Source organism: Rhineura floridana, chromosome 9 (genome assembly GCF_030035675.1).
Source record: "Rhineura floridana isolate rRhiFlo1 chromosome 9, rRhiFlo1.hap2, whole genome shotgun sequence".
In the NCBI taxonomy this organism is placed as follows: Eukaryota; Metazoa; Chordata; class Lepidosauria; order Squamata; family Rhineuridae; genus Rhineura; species Rhineura floridana.
The window spans coordinates 28,838,134-28,857,692 of NC_084488.1; the positions used below are offsets into that span (position 1 = coordinate 28,838,134).

The following is a 19,559-nucleotide window of genomic DNA, read 5'->3' on the forward strand; positions in this document are numbered from 1 at the left end:
GTGTAAAGTTTGGAAACTCTATGTGTATAATCTTACCTATTAACTTTAAAGAAAGAGTTTTGTGATTGTCCTAGGGATGGGGCACCAATTAATAATGGTAATATATATCAGGGTTGGTACCTGAGGCAACACATCTGAACTTTACAAGCCTTAAGCAACTAGACTTCTGAAAATGAGGCAAAGACCACTTACAGAGTAATAAGTGCCCATGGCTGCTATCAGGATGAGATTATCAGAGTGAAATCTTTATCTAAAGTTAACTGTTTCACATGACATGATGATCCAAATCTATCGATAGTTGCTTGAAATATCTACCACTCCCCAGTTGAGATTATCTTCCTCAAGACAGCAGCACAACTAAAATAGTCACTGACCAACTTGGTATTTTGTCATCAAAACCCTCTTCCAGCAACTAATGAAGAAACTATTTCCAAATCATTTTTCCCTTTGTATTTGTCTAATAAAACCAAGGTCCTAATACCACTGCACACATTACAGAATTTCCTTATGAATGGGGTGGGGTAGGGTGTAGGACATTCCTCTGTGGCTCATTTCAATCTCATTTGTATGTTTTAAAGAAATATTTTCATCAAAGCATGTGTTTTTATTAAGTTAATTTTGTCATGAAACCTTATACATTCAAGCTTAATTTTCACTGCAAACTCATTTTCCAAACCATTCTTTTTATGTAAGTTGGAAAAGCTTTGACATGTGCATAGTTTACAGGGATCATTTGCTAAAAGGATCCCTTTAAATGTTTGTTTTCTAAAATGAAAGGAAAGGTTTCTAGGAAATAAAATTGATAAAATGCCAAGGTAGGAAAAATAGACCAACTTTTTATGATTAACTTTTCTATTTTGTATGAAGATATGCTGCATTTTTCTGATTAAAATTCCTGATCTGTTAATGCAATGTGAATTTAGTACTTGCTTTTTACACATTCAAATCTAACTTTCTAAAAAGTGTGCATTTTGTGTATCATTCTTGTCAGGCCTTTTCCTTTCTGTATATAATTGCATGTTTGTTTTTTTACACATACTGCATAATGTAGCATTAGAATCTTTTGCTGTAAACACAAATGTTCTTTCAGATATTTTTCCAAAGGTGTTTTCCGGGAGTGGATTGTACATTTTGTATGTTTTGAAAAAAATCTGTAAAACCCATAATACTGTGATTATTTTCATATGCCAATTCAAATGATCTAGTATAGGACAAGGGCCCAATCCACCAAGAAGGTGTCCTGTACAAGCCCCATTTTTTCTTGCTCAGCTCCCAATTCATTGCAATGGGACCAGTGGCATCATTTCACTTTGGTGAGCAAAGTCCATTCTAGTCTATCTTAAGGGTTAAATTGCAGAACAAAAAAAGCACAGTGTATTATAAGTGCATTTTGTGAGATTTCCTTTGACCCTTACAACAGCTATAGCAGTGTTGTTGCCATAAGATAAACAGCATCCCTTTGTTTAAACAAGAGGTTTTAATGTTTAACATTTAATGTTAAACATTTGTTTAACCCACCCAGGGAGCTTCATGGCCAAGAAGGGATACATACCCAGGCCTCACCAGTACCAGCCAATACTCCATCTACAACATCACAGACTGATCAGGGGCACAGGTAGCCTGCAAATCTTTAAAGTAGCATAAGAATGCATCCATCTCATTTAATATGCTGCAACACATGAGCCATTCTTCTTTGTATCATTCTCTTCATTTACTCTGGACCGTTGTACATGTACATACTGGATGCAAGGCACCCCAACGTTCAGGTACACAGATACGGCTGTTTCTTTCAACTACAAAGATTTTTCAGACTCATCTTCTGTTAGATGTCTGGTGCCATCTTTTGTCTCCACACTCCATCCATTTCCATCTTTGCTTTTCCCATATACTTTTAGTCATTACATATTTTAGAAAACAAAGCCACCAGTTTTGAAACATAGTACTCAAAGAAATGTTAAATTTTGCTGTAGCAAAGCAACTACTGCCCTCTTGTTTTTCCATTCAGTATTTTATTTACCAGAATTTCCTGTCAAAGGGTGCAGTAAGTACAGCAGATAAAAATGAAGAAGATGCAGAAGAAAGTAGTATTATCTACCCTTCATCATTAAACCACTTTCCATAGCTTCTGAAAGTGTAATACAAGGTAAATTCCATTAACTGATGTATTCCTAGTAACCGAATAAACATTTTTTTTAAAAGCTTTCCATTGTGCAGTTTTATATAAATGGAGACCTCAAACATGCATTGTAAGACTTTGTATGTCTAAATTGTCTGCTACCCTTTCACTTTGAAAAAACAAAACAAAAATATTGTTTCCTGTACATTAAAAACACACACATTTGGTTTATGAAAAAAACTCATGGAAAAGTATATTGCAACATCTCTCCTCTGATCACATTTTATCAGTCAATCATGGAGAAACTTTTAAGCATTTGAGAAACACACTTTTTTGTATTTCCATTTAAGTTCTGGTGTAGCAACACATGTTAATGCAATTGTCTTCTCCACGATTACATGCAAAATCAGTAGTATTTTATATATAAGAAATGTTATATCACCATATTTTGGCAATGTGAATGAATACTATAGGTATTGACAAATCTGTAAGTCCTTTCTCCAGTTCTCAAGAAAAGGGATGTGCTAATAAAAATCACTTAATGAAAGTGTGTTATACTTTTGTGGCCAATCCAAAGACCTGCTCACAAGGAAATAAGGGTTACAATGGAACACAGAGACAACAAAATGAGTGCAATATCAAAAGACATGATATTATGCTGGCTCTAAATGCAGATTGACATTAGGGCCAATTGACATGGTCTTGAAACAAAGTTATGCACCCCCGAAGAAGTCTGGCTACTTCACCTGTCTCCGCTCTGGACTTTCATTAAACTAATTCAAAATTGTTTGGGGTGGTTCATTTTGCTTTACCCATGGTTCCAATTCTTGTTTTTCCTGCAATTCTCTTGCTACCAGTCCTGCAATTTGAGCACATAATAAAGATTCCCAATTTAGGAAGGAAAAGAAAAACTAACATCATCAAAAAGACACACACTCTGCCAACAAAGTATAAAGTCGTCACCAGCACTAACAAGCAGCTAGCATTTCAGTGTCCTACCACTGTTTTCAGGTGGTCCATTTCAGCCTTTCTACCAGGTCCGGAGGAGGAGGAGGAACCATTTCTGGTTGGTTACAACTGCAGCAAAGGACTCTGCATAAATTTTCTTGATAAGGAAGTATCAGCTGGACCACACAAATAAGGAGGGCTGGTTGTGGAGGCTGACATTTTGTAAGAACAATTTTGTTGTTGTTTCTTAGTCTAATCTTAACATTTCATTAAGAAAAACCAATTTATTCCATGTATAGAGGCAAATAACAAGTCTGAGTTAGGTGGAATGCTTACGATAGCCTAAGCCCTGTGATGGTGGACATGTTCAACCCAATACACTGAAAAATGTAGACACATTCTATATATAACGTATAACAACAGAGCTCAATCTGGATAACAAAACCTCTTTCTGAGATCGAACAGCACCTTGCGCCTCTGAGTACAAAACTGTTTTTGCAGTCCTAATCTGTAATTTACTGATATAAATCCCAAGCAAAGCAGAAAAGGAATGTTCACATCAAGTTATCTGAGAGAACTGTTGGCTGCTTGGCTTGTAACATGAGAAGACACAGTCCACCCTATCTTCAGGATCCCCAGTGAAGTCTTTACGTGGTAAAGACTTCTCAGAAATGCAGCAGTCTATCAAAGCTATGTTCACTGGTTAGCCCCAAAGTGATTTTGCGTTTATTTTGGTTTAGCATAGATCAAGAGTTGGACTCTTAGTACGATTGTGAATAACATTTTTCCATCTCCTACTTTAAAATGTCAACTTCAAAAGCACTTCGGTTCTTTTTCTTTTTGTAGAATACAGGTCTATTTTCTCATAGCCAACACACATCTGATAGTGGAATCATTTCAGTTGCAGTACAACCTTCAAGGGGGAAAAAGTTGAGAGCAGTTCAGTCTAAATGACAAATCAGAACAAATCTACAGGTTCGAAGGCTCAGATAATGCATAGCTTCTTTAAATGTCTGAATGCATATCATACTTTACAGCACACCCCCACATTTTGCCATAATATCTTCTCATCTAAAGCATAAAATAAATATCTAATGGTTTTCACACAACTAAGGAGTGCTTTGCTAATCTTCTTCCATAAGAAAAATAGCAGGCTTTTACTTGCATAGAACTTTCAAGGCAACAAATGAGAGCAGAAAGTCAGAACTGGAAGTGAACCCAAAGATAATTTTAACCAGCAGAATACCTTAGACTTATCATTCATAGTTAAATGACCACTTTAAATAAAAGTCAGCTGAAAACCCCACTACTAACAATAAAAAGTCGTCCCATCATATTTGAATTTTTTATTTTGTTTGAACAAGGCCATTAAAAGTCACAGTTAATGGCTTATCACAGCCTTCCCTATTGTGGTGCCCTCCAGGATGTTTTGGACTACGTTCCTGACCAATGGGCATACTGGGTAGAGCTGATGAGAACTGTAGTAAAAAATATCTGGGGGCACCAGGTGGGGGAAGGATGGCTTACTGTGGTCTAGCTGCATGCTAATTCATGCTGGCCAATTGCTTCCGGTCACTCCTCCCATATCATGGGTGGCAGCAACAAACCACAAAGCTTTGGCTTGTTGTTATGTCTGAGCCCAGAATTTGTAGTTTGTTTCTCCCAAATCATGGTTTGTTCTTGGCTTTCTGATTGTACTTGTTTGGGGGAAACAAACCATGATCCCAAGTTCAGACATAACAAGCTAAGGCTTTATACCTTCTTGCTCCTGCTTGGGGTGGGGCGGGGGATTAAGAGAAATGTTTTCAAACTAATACGGCCTAAAGAAGTCCTGTTGTGCAGGCAGAGGTCCTTGCACTAATAGGACAACTTTGCTGGATAAAACCCATAACGTATACTCATTATATACAAAGAACTACAGTATCTCTAGATTTGTTAGGAGAATCGTTAGGGTCATTTCAGGGGTTTTTATTTTTTGTTTTAAATGGGATACAAACCTTATTGGCAGCTTCCAGTGCACTTATTAGGTTCTGGAGCTCCTCCTTATTCATTTCTATGGAAAACAGCTTGAGGTTACCATTCTCTGTCAAATCCAGATCAAGGTTTAGAAGCGGTATTTGCAGCATGGATAACTTATCGCTAGAGAGGGCAAGCTATGCAGAATAAAACAATGAATAAAAAACAATTAGTTTAGATCAGTTTTTATGGCATCTTTACATCATAGTGTAACATCCTCTTATCAAGAGGTCCACTCTTCACAACATAGGAAACGGACCTTTAGTGTGGTGGCACCTACCCTGTGGAATTTCCTATCCTTACATATTAGACAGGCACAATTTCTGCTATCTTTTCGGCGCCTATTGAAGACTTTCCTCTTTCAACAACCTTTTAAGTAGAGACCTAATCCCCGTCTGCATCTCTGTTGGAATTGCTTTTTAATATGTTTATAAACCTTTTTTAAAAAAAAAACCAGTATGTTTTTAACCTTTTTTTTCTTTTTTAAGATGTCTTCAAAGCTTTTTTTAAAAAAAGTTTTAAAGATGTTTTGTTTTAATGTATTTTAAAGTCTGTTTTTATGATGTTTTAAAGTGTTTTTAGTGCTTTTGTTTGCCACCCTGGACTGAAGGCACATGCCAGCTCCCTGCTGAAGCTAAGCAGGGTCAGGTCTGGTCAGTGCCTGGACGGGAGACTGCCTGGGAACCATATGTAAGCCGCCTTGGGTTTCTATCATGAAAAGAAAGGTGGGGTATAAACGTAATAAATAAATTAATTAAATAATAAACAAATAAACAAATAAACAAACAAACAGTGAATGAACCTTGTTATTTGAATCAATGCTGAAAGGCTAAGAATAAAGTATTTTACTTTTTATTAACTATATAATCAGTGTAAATGAGAACCCTGAACAGGATTTGTAATCAGAAAGAAAACACAGATTTCTGAGCAACTGAGGTTTCTGTGTGGACTAAATAACCTACAGGCTTCAAGTTAGCTGGAGTGTAACATTGCCCTCATGGCAACAGTTGCTATGGGGAACAGAATGGCAGGGAAGAAGGGAAGGTCAGTTGAAAAAGATCAGTTGGAGAGGGGAAGTTGGAGGAGACTGGAGAAGAGAGATAGGAAGAGAGAGTCAACGTGGGACAGAATGGCTATGAGGGGCAGGGGATCTAGTAGCTTGCAACACGTGTGTTGGGGAAGAAATGTACTCATCTCATTTACCCAAGCAACAGGCAGGGCCCTGCAGAAACAAATGGACGAAGCAGCCAGAATAGCAACAAAACTTTATTCACGACTCAGTTCCTTTTATGAGGTCCAATACTTGTGAGGGGTTTGTTTAATAATAATCCCCCCGCAAAAAAAGTCTGAAATGCTTGCCAGGTTTCAGCATACACCCCACAGATTCCCTGAGCCTTGGTCACAGCAACTTCCTCTGGAAGTAACAGCCAGTGACAGGATGTGAATTAAAACTTTTAAAAAGTGACACCAAAACGAAGAGGTCAGGAGACTCACCACTGATACTGGTAAGGGAGGAGGGCAACTGTATAAAGTTCACTCCTACAAGGATTCCAGCTGCTATCAAGCCAACTGTCTCTAGAAAGGACAGTGCAGCATGAGTGCCCCCAACACAGACATTGTTACTGACCCCAGATTTGAGCTGAGAGGAGTTGCCCTTTGCCCTAGATCCACCAAGGTCAAGGTACCAGAACCTGAGTATCATGAACAGGTCTGTTCTAGGGTGGAAGATCTACATGGGGAAGCCCACCCCTGCTAAGGTTATGAATAACTTAGCATTACACTTCAACATTATATTTATAAATCCTTTACAAAGCAGGGCTGCCAAATATATAATGGTGGTGGTGGGAATGTCTTATGAAGTCTGCTGGGGTTCCCAGTGTGACCCATAGAAGTCCACACATTATGGAATCATCAGAACTCTGATACGATGCCCTTATTAAGGCAGCATAGGAGCACACAGGCAAAAATCTTGGCCAGATGCAAGCAGTTCGAAGGTTAAACATTATCCATCCCAACCTAGCAAGAGGATGATCCACAATAAAATAAGAACATCAATCTATTCAGAAAACGTATTCAGACTCCCATCGGAATAAATCCATTCCTTTTTTGGTTTCCAGAATCAACATTAATTCTTACTTCCGAGTAAGCTACATTTCTAGCTACCTGGGTAGTGTTGAGCTTTGCTCTTGCTTTTTAGGAGACTGTAGGAGAAAGCCAGAGAACCAATAGGAGTCTAAAATTCCTCTCTAGAAATTAGAAGCCAACCCTCCCAGAGGCACTATGTGTATAATTGCTTTCCACAAACGACAAAGGAGAAATACAGCACTGGACAGTACTAAATAAACCAGAGGGGAAAGACAGGGGAACTGCAGATTAGCCAGATTTACCATAAAGAAAAGTTGCAAACCCTTCAAAAATTAGAAGTCACAAGTGGCTACAGATTAATATGGGCTCCTACAGGGGAAAAGGGTGGATATAAATCTAATAAATAAACAAATAAATAAAAATAAACGCTAATAAATAAATAAATTAAAGGCAAACCATTTCTCAATTAGGTGCCTGTTGAAGTGTTGGCATTCTACAAATAATGTTTTCAAGAACTCTGCTAAGACAGAAAGCTCTTTTTATTTAATGGTTTCCAGAAGAAATTTAAGCAGTATTGCCACAGTGAAGCTAGCAAAAGCACATTCAAATAATAATTACCCTTCTGAGCAAATATTTTTGCATTATGTCCAGATGCTTTGAAAACTACTGGCCAAGTAATTCTCATTAACATGACAAAACTAGTATAAAGGATTTAGCTCTGATACTTTTATACATATTTTATAAACAATCTGAAGGTTCTATATATTTTCCAAGGGGAATTGGAGATTATATTGGTACTTTATATTTGCATATTATACCATGGTAGTAAACGTACCGTAAGACAGTCCAATTCAGGAGAGTGAAGAAATACTGTATTGTGAACATTGTATGTGTATTACACAAGACATAAAAACCTGCTTCCTTGATACGTCCTTTCACAGTCTTAGAGGGAACAAATTCTCAAGGGTAGTCACATTATTATCCTGACAGTTGAATAATGGCTGTTTGGAACCTATGCAACATACTGTAGCTAGGGATGAGGAACCTCAGGCCTGCTCAGCTGGTCTGCCACAGTCTATGTTCCCCAGCCTTGTGGACACCTTTATATTTGTGGATAGCCAGCGTGGTGCCCTTCAGATGCTGTTGGACTCCAACTCCCATAAGCCCCACCCAGCATGGCCACTGGTCAGGGCTGATGGGAGTTGTAGTTCCACAGTATCTGGAGGGTCACAGGTTGGCTAACCTGGTCTAAACAGTCTAATAGTCACATTCCTAGCTGTATAAGTCTAACCTTCAGCTGCCAGTCAAAATCTAGGAGCCGTGCGGAACAGATGGAATTTGTTCTTTCAATCAGGGCATGCCGGATGTCCTGTCTTCTGCCTTTCAAGCAGGTCACCACTGCTTTTTGAGAGTCAGAACTCAGCTCACTCAGCAGCTGAATAGCCTAGAAAAGAAATACAGCAGTTATGCAGCTTTTAAAAACTGCCGTATTTATAAGGACAAAGCTCACACAATGCCATTTCTGCTGTTACTTTCAGCACTGATTAAAAACATGGGCCTCAGTCTTGCAGTTGGGGACCACACACACACGACCTCTGCACAGTCAAGAGTGGCTCCAGCTACTTAGATAATAATTGTGGAGAAACAAGCAGCTGAGCCAGTGGTCAGCTGTGAAATTTTAAACTGCCTCCTCTACTGTACTGAGTCCTGTGTGTCAAAGAAACATAGGGAATATTTTGTTTAGTCTATTATGTATATTATGATTTTTTTCCTTGTACTTAATTTTATATGCAATGTTTGTATTACGTTGATACTAAAGAGGATGTTTTGTTCAGTTAACTGTATTTTTTTTTTGTAGTTCTTGCTTTCAGATGTTGGACTTGTACAGAAAATTATGGTAACCGCCCAGAGAACTTCGGCTATGGGGCGGTATACAAATGTAATAAAATAAATCAAATAAATAAAGCTACAATGGAGGGAAGTGCCTGAAAAAGGGAAACACCTTGTGGTAGATTGTAAAAAAATTACACTAGGAATGACATGGCATCCAGCAGCATCTGGCATGACTCTCAGCTCCAGCTTGGAGAGGGAGCACATACAGCTGCTTGGTTTGGCTGCAGATGTCTGTACCTGTCACCTCTTTCCAGTTGTTTGATTCTTCCTGATCATCTGATGACGAGTACTCTAATCATGTAGCAGTGGAATGTCTACGGGTTCTTGGCTGTACAATTACAGCAACATAGGTTAAAATCCATAGGCACAAACCAGAGTCAAAAACTTTAAAGTCTTGACTGATTTCAGTTGGAAATAATTAAGCATAGGCATACCTCTCTCACACTGAAATCCACGGGGCCCTAAAAGGCTTAACTTTAGCTGCAGCATGCCTCTGCAGCTTTTCATGATTCACGTATTGCATTTGCTTATTGCAAAAGTGAGATGGTATTGGAACCTCACTCTTCCCTGTGTCTCAAACATGAAGCTTCAAATTCACCAGAACTTAACAGGAAAAATACAAAGAACAGAACTGCTGTTCTAAAGTTATGTGTTGTTTTTCTTGCTTAAAAGAGACTTGGAAGTTTTTATACTTAGGACAGTCATGTTTAAAATATGCCCAAAAAATAAGGGCCACTAAGAGACAGCACTCCTGTCTCCCAGGAAGAATATCATGCCAAACAGAAAACTAACCTGGCCCATCCACCAGCCAGGAAAGGAGCAAATGCAGGGAGCTTATTTCTCCCCACTGCCAGAAACACAGGAAGCTGTCTTATACCATTGGTTCATCTAGCTCATATTGTTTACTCTGACTGGCAGAGGCTCTGCAGGGTTTCAGACAGGAGGCATTTCTAGCCCTACCTGGGATTGAACCTGGGACCATCTGCATGCAAGGCACATGCTCTACCACTGAGGATCTGTCTGCTTCTTTACCTGCTAGTTGTCCTGGGCCTGCAGCACTGAAGAGAAGCACTCTATGACCCATTACTTTAAAAAATAAGGGCTACTGGGCTGTGTTGTTTGCTTGCTTTGCATCATTGCATTCTGTTGTAAACCTGTATTTATTTATTTTTAAATCCACTGGGAAGTTTCTTCGTGCAAGATCTGACTGAATGATCACAAGGTCATATTCATTTAAAAGAGGCTTACTCAGGATAACTTCACAGCAGATTGCACTCAAGCTGGATTTTCTAGGACACCAAGCAATTTAGTAGTCTTTGAGAGTCTAGGCTAAATTATGCCCTCACTTTAAAACAGGTCCATCATCCCTTTCCCGGTTTTCCATTATTCTTTTCCAACTGACATTTAGTATTCTTTGCTACCGAGGCCAGTCCCCATTGGGATGATTTTTTTTGCCCTTTAGTTTTTGGATTTATTGTTGAAATATATTATTATTTTTACTTCTGCAAACCTCAGGATCCCCTCCCCCCACTGCATGCTGGTACCTCCCTCTTGCTTCTCAGTGACCCCATTTTGGCTCCATTTCTTTTGGCACTCACCACCTGGTTTTGCTACTGGGGGAGAAATGTTCAATGAAGTCAGAGAAATGGCAAACATTTGGAGAACAAAAATCAAGTAAATGCTTGATTTACAAACAACTTTGCCAGCTATAGATTAATACATCTGAGAAGAAAAGCCTTTTTTAACTGAATATTATCCCAAATTAGATTTAATTAAGCAATGCATTTAAAAAATATTATTATTCAATTCTTTTCTTACAAGAGCTACAGAACACACTGGCTAAAGTACTCATGTATAATCTCTTTTAATTAAAGTTGCATATGGAACTGAACTCTCCTAATCTTGCAGTGGCTGTCTGCTGAAAATATACAAAGCCTTTGCTTATAATTTTTCGGATAAAGAGTTTTTCCTATTACAAACATTAGAATAGCTGAACTAAGTCTTTCTTTACAAAGTCAAATCTGAGCAACAGGTGTTCATACCTCTTCCTCCGAGAGATCTTTGCCGACTGTACTTTTGAAATATGCTGCAGTCAGTTCTAGAATCTCCATCCATTCTGTCAAATTCCAAATAGTGTTATAGTCTTGATATCGAGGGCAGGCACGGCCACAAATCCCATCAATTACTTTGTGAAAGAACTGGAAGAAATTAATATAAAACAAACTTTGAGGGACAATTGGTTCTACTGACTCATGGTCTCTCTTTCTTTAGTGTCAGTACAGAGTAGTACCATGACAGATTGCTATATACCTTATATTTTGTTATGTTTGTAATCAGAAGCACCAAACAGGATCTTTAAATAACTACTTTGCTATTTAGTATCACAACTTTTTTAACAAACAGTTTAGTCACTTCCAAAGCATGCCCTGAATGAAATTAATTAAAAATAATGAAAGAGTACTGTGGGGCTCTGGGAATCCCTCCACCAAGTCTCCTAGGACAAGGGATTCTGCTAAAGTTACTGACAATCAAATCACCCTTCATGTACAGATAGTCCAGAATCACCTACCCTGAGAAATCACCTGCTGTGTTTATGCCAGAGTCTGGGTGTAAGAAAGAGTGAGCATTTAGGAGAGATCTTGGAGCCTGCTCCTACGCGCACAGAGTGCGGGACTGCGTTGGTGGGTTGATCTGGTTGAGATGAATGGCTATCACAACCCGGTTCCTGTTTTAAATTGGTGTATGTATGGATGTATAGTTGTATGAGTGTGTGAATGTGTATGAATGTGAATTGGACTGAATTGTATTGTTTTAGTTAATTAATTTAATTTGATGTAATTTAATTTAGTTTAATTAATTAATTGAATTGGTTTAATTACTTTAATTTAAATTAGTAAATACTGCTGCTATAGGGTACGGAGGCGGGTCTCCGGACTAATTTTATTAGGGTGGGTGGCCTGCTGATAAGCAGATAGGGATTGAGGCATGTGCAAGCCGGAGAGGGAGGTGGGGGGCCAAGTTATAGGAAGTTTGGGCGGCAGGCGCTGGAAGGGTGCTGCTAGCAGACCATGCCGGAATAGGGGAACACGGGACAGATGCATTATATCCATCCCATGTTCCGGGTCTGCTCAGAACCAGACGAAAACTGGGGGACGCAAGGTTCCTACCGACCTTCGACTGCTGTTATGTAATGCCAGGTCTGTGGCTCAGAAAACCTCGCTCATCCATGATATGATCTTGGATGGGCGCGCAGACCTGGCATGTATTACGGAAACTTGGCTGGACGAAGCCTCTGCTCCAATTCTTGAGGCCATGTGTCCGCCAGGTTTCCGTTGCGCACAGCAGCCGAGGGTGGGAAGGCGGGGAGGGGGTGTGGCAGTCATCTATCGAGAGTCCTTGGTTTTTGCCAGACCTCCCCTCCATAGCACTCAATTTGTTGATTGTATGTACTGGAGGTTGGGCCCGAAGGGCAGTTTAGGGATCTTGCTGGTGTACCGCCCACCCCACTGCACGGCAGATTCCCTGGCCGAGGTGCTGGAGGTGGTCTCGGCTGTACGGGCATTGTCCCCAGAGCTGTTAGTTCTGGGTGACTTTAACGTGCATGCCGAGGCCACTCTCACAGGAGCCCCTCGGGATTTCCTGGAAACCATGGCTTCCTGGGAACTGTACCTAAGTAATACTGGGCCCACCCATGTAGTCGGTCATGCTCTCAACCTAGTATTTGTCCTGGGAGAGAAGTGGTCTGAAGTTGGGAGTGATTCTTGCCACTCCTGTGTCATGGTCAGACCACTACCTGGTAAATATGGACTTCACGTTGCCATGCCCCCTCCGCAGGGGTGAAGGACCTATTAATATGGTCCGCCCCAGACGCCTGATGGATCCGGATGGATTCCTGACTGCGCTTGGGGAATTGGAACCTGCTGAAGGTCGCCCGGTCGAAACCCTGGTGAAGGAGTGGAACGTGGGGATCACCAGGGCATTAGACCGGGTGGCTCCGAAACGTCCTCTCCCCCTGAATAGAACTCAGCTAGCACCATGGTATACACCGTGGTTGCGTAGTCTGAGACAGGAGGTGAGACGACTAGAGCGCCGGTGGCGGAAATCCCGCTCCAAAGATGTCCGGACACAGGTTAGAGCAGCAGTAGCTGCCTACCAAGTGGCAATAAAGGTAGGAAAGAAGGCTTTCTTTGCTGCCTCTATTGCGACTGCGGAGTGTTGTCCCAGGAGGCTGTTCCAGGTGGTCCGAAGCCTGGTCGGTCCAGTTGCTCAGGAACCCTTGGAACAGTCAAAGGCCTCCTGTGACTTATTAGCAAAACACTTCGCCGATAAAATCGAACACTTACGGAGCTCGATCCCGTGCGCCGTGGACACAGTGGATGAACCAGAGTTGGCCAGTTGCATGCCGGTAAATTGGGATCGGTTTCGGCTTCTCCCTTCTGAGGAAGTGGACAAGGTGCTTTCATCTGTGAAGCCAACCACTTGTCTTACTGATCCTTGCCCTTCGTGGCTCCTTGTGAGCTGCAGAGAGAAATTGGGCGAGGGGATCAAAGCGGTGGTAAACGCATCCTTGAAAGAGGGTGTGATGCCATCAGCCTTCAAGGAGGCAATTGTAAAGCCCATCTTAAAGAAGCCCTCCTTGGATCCCCAAGTATTCGATAACTTCCGCCCAATTTCGAATCTACCATTTCTGGGCAAGGTCGTTGAGCGAGTGGTGGCCAACCAGTTGTCAACACACTTGGATGAAACGGATTATTTGGATCCATACCAATCGGGTTTCAGGACTGGTCACGGAACTGAAACAGCCTTGGTCGCTCTGGTAGATGATTTGAGGAGGGCATTAGATAGGGGAGAATCCACCTTTCTTGTCCTCCTCGATCTCTCAGCGGCTTTTGATACTGTCGACCACAGTATCCTTCTGCGTCGCCTGGAGGGATTGGGAATTGGAGGCACTGTATTACAGTGGTTCCATTCCTTTCTCTCCGACAGGTACCAACAGGTAGCGTTGGGGGAGGAGGTATCAGACCCTTGGCCTCTCAATTGTGGTGTGCCACAGGGCTCTATCCTCTCTCCCATGCTATTTAACATCTATATGAAGCCGTTGGGGGCAATCATCAGGAGATTTGGGCTGCAGTGTCATCAATATGCGGATGACACTCAGCTCTATCTCTCGTTTAAATCTTCACCAGAGTTGGCTGTGGAGACCTTGTCCAAGTGCCTGGAATCCGTGAGTGGATGGATGGGAAGGAACAAGCTGAAGTTGAACCCTGATAAGACCGAGGTACTACTTGTGGGGGACAAGAGAAGGTTGGGCGACATTGACCTGAAGTTCAACGGGGTGAGTCTACCCCTAAAGGACCAGGTCCGCAGCCTTGGGGTTGTGCTTGATTCCAGGCTGTCCATGGAGGCTCAGATTTCGGCAGTGAGCCGGGCAGCCTGGTACCAACTACACCTCATACGAAGGCTGCAACCCTACCTTCCTGTTCACCAGCTCCCACTAGTGGTACACGCCCTGGTCACCTCTCGTTTGGACTACTGTAATGCGCTCTACGTGGGGTTACCCTTGAAAACGGTCCGGAAATTACAACTGATACAAAATGCGGCGGCTCGACTACTTACGAATAGTCGCCGCTGAGATCACATCACACCAGTGTTGTTCGACCTACACTGGCTACCAGTTGTTTTCCGAGCCCAATTCAAGGTGTTGGTATTGACCTTTAAATCCCTACACGGTTTTGGCCCAGTTTATCTCACGGAGCGCCTTCAATTATGCCGCCCGACAAGATCGGCCACACAGGGCCTTCTCTCAATCCCGCCAACAAAAACAGCCAGATTGGCGGGTACTAGAGAGAGGGCATTCTCAGTGGCGGCCCCCACTCTTTGGAACTCCCTCCCACAAGATCTCCGGCACGCCTCTTCCCTAAATGTGTTTCGGAAAGCCTTAAAGACCTGGCTCTTTCAGCAGGACTTCGGGGTATCCGGGGAGGGTTAATTGTTATAATTGTAATGCCTCCTGCCCAGTTTTAATATTGTTGCTGCAGATGTATTGTTTTTATATTGTATTATTGTATTTTATCAATTGTATTTTAACAATTTTGTAAGTCGTCTAGAGTGGCCATCGGCCAGATAGGCGACGAAGAAATTAAATTTATTTATTATTATTATAAAACACAACAGGCAAAGCCAATAATGTCAATTTAGTAAGTTATTCCACACATTTTGATAGTTTGTAGGGGAAATTGTGTCTATTGGAAGTAATCCAACCGTACCAAGAATTATTGGCCCCCAATAGAAACTTGCTGGAAGGAAGGCCATGGCAGTGAGTCATCCAAAGATACAGCCGGCAGCCTCTTCTGTGGGTCACAGAATGCTTTAATTCTTCCATTATTTTTTTATCTCAAAACTGTAGCAGGTCTCTCTCATGTCACACTATAGCCTGGTTCACATGTCACGCTAAGCCAAACTATGGTTTAACATGAACACAGGGGCTCTGGGAAAGGAGATTGTGGCCCCTCTGCTCCTCCCTGGTCATCCTGCTGCTGTCCTGAGCTAAGCAATGGCTTGGCATGTCATCCAAATAAGGGCTCATGGTTAGCTCTCCCCAGAACAACTGCAAGTTATAACCAAAGTTTGTCCTATGGTTTATGGCTCATGGTTTTTTCAGGAGAGCTAAACTACAAACACCATGACTTAGTGCAGGCAGCAGCAGAATGACTAGGGAGGAATGGCTGCAATCTCCTCTGGGAGTCTGCACGCTCACACTAAGCCATGAGCCTATGTGTCAAGCAAAATTATTAATTTAGGTCTTGAGAAAAGAATTGCACAGGATAGTATGGCTTTTAAAAAAGGCTTAGAAATGTATCTAGAGGAGGAATTAAAAGGAGAAAACTAAATTTAGCTTGACAAGTAGAAAATAACTGATCCAGGCATAAGAAGAACCCCAGATGAGGGTACAGTGGCATGAACTCTCGTGAACCATCAAGAGCACAATAAACATCTTGTTGCACTTTTCCACGGACTGCCAAAAAAGGCGCAGGATTGCCAAATAACTGGTAGGCCATAATACAGGATGTGGGTTTAATTAGGTCTCACAGTGCCTTGCAAAAGTAATCAGACCCCTGACCAATGCTCTATTACTAAATTACAAATGGCATTTATTTATTTATTTATTATTTCAATTTATATACCGCCCTTAGCAGAATAGCTCTCAGGGCGGTGAACAAACACCTAATTTCGTTCTGTATATCTTATTTTGAAACACTGAAACTCAAAATCAATTATCGTAAGGTGACATTGGTTTTATGTTGGGAAATGTTTGTAAGAAACATAAAACACTGAAACATGTTGCTTGCATAAGCATTCAACTTCCACACATTAATATTTGGTAGAGCCACCTTTCGCTGCAATAACAGCTTTAAGTCTTTTGGGGTAGGTATGCACCAGCTTTGCACACAGTTCACCTTTTTGTTCTTGAGCCACTCCAATGTCGCTTTGGCCTTGTGCCAAGGATCACTGTCCTGCTGAAAAGTGAAATTCCTCCCAAGCTTGTTTTTTTAATGGACTGAATCAGGTTCTCTTGCAGTATGTCCCTGTATTTTGCTCCATCCATTCATCCTTCGATTTTAACAAGATGCCCAGTCCCTGCTGATGAGAAGCATCCCCACAGCATGAAGCTGCCACCACCATAGGGATGGTGTGTTTAAATGGTTTTAATTTCTGCACCGTTTTCAGTGACACTATTGATCACGTGTCTTGAGCTTTTCATTGTATTTGAGGTAAATCACCTTCAGTATTTTTTTTAAAAAGCTTATTATGTGCAAATAATAAATACATTCAGAGGATAAAGTCAGATTAACAGATCAAACAGTCATGGCAGTGATACTGCTCTGCAATTGTTTGTGATGGGAGAGGGGGCAAGGTGGGTTTGTACTGTTCGTTGTGTTCAGGCAATGTTATGAATGTGTCAGTATGACTCAGTGACATCTATACACATTTCTTCTGCGTAGAACCGATACGTTTGCTCTTTATCCCAGTGGGCTAGTTTATTTGAAACTAAACAAGACAATTTAAAAAAAACATGACGGTTAAATGTAACCTCCATGAACAGGAGTAGTGTTCTTCTGAATACCAGATGCTAGACACATACAGGAGAGGGCGACCAACCTTTTCGTGCCCCGTTTGTGAACAGCTAGAGATATCTGGCTCGTCACTAATAAGAGAAAAAACGCTAGGCTAGGTGGGATCTCAGTTTGATGTGTGTGTGTGCGCGCACGGCAGTCACAGAGGCGTCTCCCTCCCTTACCCCCCCGCCTCTTGGGACAGAATAGGCTCAACCCCCTCCCCTTGTTCAAAGCGGACCCTCCAACGCAGACCAACTGGATCACCCAATCCAATTAGAGGGGCCAACGGCTCCTTTCCATTCCACCCGCCTGCGGAGCCCCTCCCCCCTCCGGTCTCTCACCTTCAACCTTTCCTCAGCCGGCAACTTTTCTAACAGCTTCATCTTCCTGTTTTCCCCCACCCCACGCACGCGCGGGCCCATCCACTATCCATCCACCCGGTGGGAGGTGAGAAAGCAGCCTGAAAGAGCAAATGCGGGAAAAGCCACGTGACCTTACGGTCTCCTGTCTGCTCTATCGCAGCATCCGGAGAAAGCCTCTTCCGCCCCAGCGTCCTCCTCCCTCCTCACGCATTGTGAGAGGGGACGAGAGCGCATGCGCAGCGCCGGGGGGGGGGGGGCTTTCTACTGTTTTGCCTCTCAAGCCCAAAGCTAAGGAGTGCTGCGTCCGTCCACGTAGAGGCAATGCCTAAATTGATCTAGAGTTCTTGCTTGCTGGTCTGCGGCATTTCTTGATGGAATGGCAGTTTGGTTTTGCGCGTGGCCCTGGTCTGGACACATGGCTAGACAGGTGGTGGGGAAGCTCCAGCTCTGGATTTTCTCCGTGGAACATAATAAATGGGTTACATAGAAGTTGGATGGGAAATTCTCAAAATTTCGCAACATCAGCAGGGAAAATGTTACAACAGTGCAGACTGCAAATGTGACATGTCACTTTTATTTTATCTAGAGATAACTTGCATTTTATTTAGAGATAAGATAAGGCATAGAACTCGTAGTTACTGTACAAAGATTAGTAAATAAAGCAAAAACAAGGAGGCCTACGATCTGATTCAAGATGAGATACAGGCTTTCATTACAAGGCTAAAACTGGTGCCTATTTCTTATCTGACAGCAGGCTTTCCTGACAGCCTTCCACCTGACAGCAGCCTGAAAAAGGAGTTGTATTTTATACTGCACTCCCAAATAAGCTTTGAATGACCTCATATCAAACACGTTCTGGTCCAAAGTGTTGTTTTTACTCAATGTGCAAAGTGGTCCTTCAAAGATCTTGACACTTTGAAGCTAATAACCAGCACTTTGAATTGGGCTCAGAAATAAGCTAGCATCCAGTAAAGACAATCTAACTAAGGAGAATGCTGGCTGTAGTCAAAAGCTTTGCAGCAGCATTGTGTACCACTTTTCAGGCAATTTCCAAGGAGACTTCAATAATGATGTATCTATAATATTGATTGATTGACAAATGTGTATCTGCTCAAATCATACACTGACTGCTAATCCCTTTTAAGTCCCATTGCTTTCAGTGGGAGTGTTTCTGTATGTGTTTAATTTTCCCTTTTAAATACAGTAGGGCCCCACTCATACGGCAGGTTATGTTCCAGACCCCTGCCTAAAAGTGAAACCCACCTAAAAGCGTAACATTCAATAGAATGGTGCCCGACACCCGAAAAACGCCATAAAAGTGAAACAAGCGCTGTATGAGTAGGGCCTTACTCTAATTGAAAGCCACCATATTAGCGGAACTCCACAAAGCGGGCCACTGAATAGTGGGGCCCTACTGTAAAAAGAACTTAGACATCTTTTGGGTGCATACATTCACTGTTGGTCAGTGACGCAGGTTGTGAGACTCACAGACAAGGTTTTTTTAGCAGAGAGAGAGAAACCTGAAGCAGAAGGGTTAAGCTGTGAGAACAGAGTTCCAGACAATCAAGGTCAGTGTGGCTGGCTGAGAGTGTGATAAGCTGGGAACTGGCAGGAACTAGAGTGTGGGGGAAGAAATGTCAATGGAGAAGGATGTGTCTAATGTCTTTGCCTAGTAAAGACTCTTACATGAAACTTGCCTGGCCTGTCTTATTCCTGTTCTAAACGGCTTTTGGATTCAAACCACGTCTGACCTACACACGCAACTCGCAACAGGGGTTATGGACCCAGATTATGAGGCGTGGTAGCGGGTTCGAGAGCTGGTGAAGTGGCGTTGTTGCAGAGAGAAACAAAGTGCAAGTGAGAGGCAAGTAAGAGTGGGCAAAATGGCTGTAAATCTGTCTTCCGGGATGCCGATGGAGAGGCTGAATGCTGTAAATTACTCCAGCTGGAAGTGGAGAATGAGAGCTGTTCTGATTAAAGAGGATTTGAATGATGTCGTGGAAAAAACCCCTCCGGCAGCTC

At 42.0% G+C, this 19,559-nt stretch overlaps 1 protein-coding gene across 2 annotated transcripts; it reads right to left on the minus strand.

The window, feature by feature from the left end:
- Positions 1-1,626: 1,626 nt before the first annotated feature.
- Positions 1,627-17,757, minus strand: COMMD8 (COMM domain containing 8). 2 transcript variants are annotated; one of them, XM_061584441.1, is made up of 6 exons: positions 17,517-17,757; positions 13,402-13,576; positions 11,101-11,256; positions 8,457-8,609; positions 5,062-5,217; positions 1,627-3,977 (listed from the first exon to the last, which is right to left on the minus strand). In XM_061584441.1, exons 2-6 carry the CDS (start codon positions 13,519-13,521, stop codon positions 3,957-3,959), a joined length of 606 nt encoding a protein of 201 aa, XP_061440425.1. In that variant the 5' UTR covers positions 13,522-13,576; positions 17,517-17,757; the 3' UTR covers positions 1,627-3,956. The 2 variants fall into 2 exon arrangements, with proteins under 2 accessions (XP_061440425.1, XP_061440426.1); XM_061584442.1 differs by lacking the exon at positions 13,402-13,576 and having other exon boundaries at positions 1,635-3,977.
- Positions 17,758-19,559: the final 1,802 nt, after the last annotated feature.